At 35.3% G+C, this 2,477-nt stretch overlaps 1 protein-coding gene across 1 annotated transcript; it reads right to left on the bottom strand.

Moving 5' to 3' along the window:
* Positions 1-1,689: 1,689 nt before the first annotated feature.
* Positions 1,690-2,206, bottom strand: LOC123156784 (putative cysteine proteinase inhibitor 7). The gene has a single exon (XM_044574961.1). It carries the CDS (start codon positions 2,141-2,143, stop codon positions 1,790-1,792), a length of 354 nt encoding a protein of 117 aa, XP_044430896.1. The 5' UTR covers positions 2,144-2,206; the 3' UTR covers positions 1,690-1,789.
* Between the last annotated feature and the right edge of the window lie 271 nt (positions 2,207-2,477).

Raw genomic sequence — 2,477 nt, forward strand, 5'->3', positions numbered from 1 at the left:
CCTAAATTTCCTAAAATGTTCAAGCGATTTCCTTTTTTTTCTTGTACGTAGGAATGTTTTTGTTTCCTTGTAGTTCAAACATACAAGTTGTTTTGTTTCACTCATATAGTTATCTAGTTTAACTTACCAACGCAGAGTCGCAGACACTGAATGAGAAAACAAATATAAAGAGTTAATGGATTTTATGAGATGCTATTTATCAAATCACACATAGAGATATTGCTAGCACACAAAAAGTTAATAGGATTTCATAAGTAATGGATTGAGCAGCAGCTCATACACCGCGTGCAAAGAATATTTGTTATTTGAGTTGTATCCCACCATAAGAAAACCAATAGGAGCATGTTCATAGATATAAGAAAAATATTAAGGAAACAACAAAATGACCACGGACTATAAAAGTAGGTTTAGGAAATTTAAAATATATTATTATTTTCAAAAAAAATCTAGAAGTTTTAATAAGAGTTTGTGCATTTAAAAAATGTTCCGCATGATTAAAAACAGATTTAGAAAATTGACAGATATTCCCGAATTTGAAATTAGAACGGTAAAAAAATAAAAGAGAAGAAAATAAAATATAAGGAAACAAAAAACTGAAGTGGAAAAGAAAATTAAAATAAAATCCAAAAATAAATCCGGAATGGGGACACACTAGAAAAGGAAAAAAATGATCAAGATCTTTCCAAAACCTTAGAAAATGGAACGTTAGAAATATCTATGAATTTAAAAATAGAAAAGTGAAAGAATAAAAGAGAAGAAATAAAACAAAGGACACAAAAATCCAAATATGGAAATAATAATAATAACTTGAAAGAAAACCGCCACAAACTTTTCTAAAACTAAAAGGTAAATGAAAAGGAAAAAATACAATCGAAACCTTTCTAAAACTTCCAGAATCAGAAGAGACAATATCATACATGGGCCGCCCCAATATAATGCGTGGGGGTTGCCCCTTGGTTAACAAGGGCCGCCCTTCGTGCAAAAATAAAAATAACAATTTTGTTTACAGTGGATAAAAATAGCAGTCCAGATTGGCCCTAGCTAAGCACCGGCAGTAGCCGTGGAGCCTCTAGTTCCCCTTTGTGCAAACATGCACATCTTACCGATCACATGAGTATGATATGTAAATCATTCAAAAATCGAAAATGCATAAGGGCTTAATGTTTTATGAGCAACATGTCTAGTATCTTCTAATATTTTGGTGACATTTGTCCAATTTCTCTGAGAGATTTCAAAGGACAACCGGTTTACATGATTTTATGCAAACATGGTCTGAGATGCAATTCTTTTGGAGAAATAAATTTTATGAAATCATCAAATTAATAGAAATTAATAAACCCGACTTCTGCAACAACATGGTGACAAAACAACGAGGATACACAATCACATATACCAACACCAAGACAAAAGGACATAAATAGCAAGAAGAGCAACGACCACAATAGTTATCTTAAAGTGAAACGCCATCTAGTCTCTTTTTTAGGGCCATCTTGTGTTTCTTAACTTTATGGCGAAGGTGCACATTTCACAACCATTCATAAGAATAGAATGTTGTGCCATCTTTGTGAAGGGACCATGTAATGTAGTTATATATGCTATTGTTTGTTATAGCAATGAGTTCAAGTGACAACATGCATGCTCCCCGTTATCGCCTAAAAAAGGTAAAACGATGTGAGTTGCCAATGATGAATAATTTCATAATCTGTAGAAATAGAACATCAATTCCTTGACATTTCTTATTACATTCAAAATAATACGGCTAGTCTAAATATCATCAGATCGGCAACCGTCAATTTGCAGGGGTGAAAGATATGAACTTCCGTGTCTTTGGGTTACTCGAGTCCTTCTCGAACAACACTGCCTTGTATGTACCGTGTGAGCCATCGAGCCTCAAGGCATCAATGACAAGCCGATAGTTTACACCATTCACAATCTGCTCCTCGCCGCTCACCACCTTCACAAACCTGAGCCCATCATTGCCCCCTAGTTGGGTGTGCTCCAATACTGCCCACTTGCCAAGCTCCTGGATGTGCGGGTCAGCGATGTTCTTGATCTTAAACCAGCCCCCGGGGATTGCTGTGGTTGGCGTAGCAACGACATGGACGATGGTGGCAATGGCCACAAGGAGGAGGTTGGTTCTCATGGTTTTGGGGGTTGTTGCTATCTGGCCTTGGATCAATTGATGGGCTTTGTGAAGTTTAAGATGAGGCTTGCAATGGTTGTGCTGATGAGCAAAGAAGATGACATTATATATATTGGCTTGAGCTTGGTAGCAGTAGGGGGCAAGAACCAATTACATATCTTTATGTGATGCAATATTTCTTTTTTGAAGAATATTAATTTGATGCATATCATATGATACTATATTTGTATACCAATTAATGTGATGCCTATCATATGATACTATATCTGTATACTAATCAAAGTGATGCATATCTTATAATACAATAACTGCTTACCAAATTAATGTATATATT

Source organism: Triticum aestivum, chromosome 7B (assembly GCF_018294505.1).
Source record: "Triticum aestivum cultivar Chinese Spring chromosome 7B, IWGSC CS RefSeq v2.1, whole genome shotgun sequence".
NCBI lineage: Eukaryota > Viridiplantae > Streptophyta > Magnoliopsida > Poales > Poaceae > Triticum > Triticum aestivum.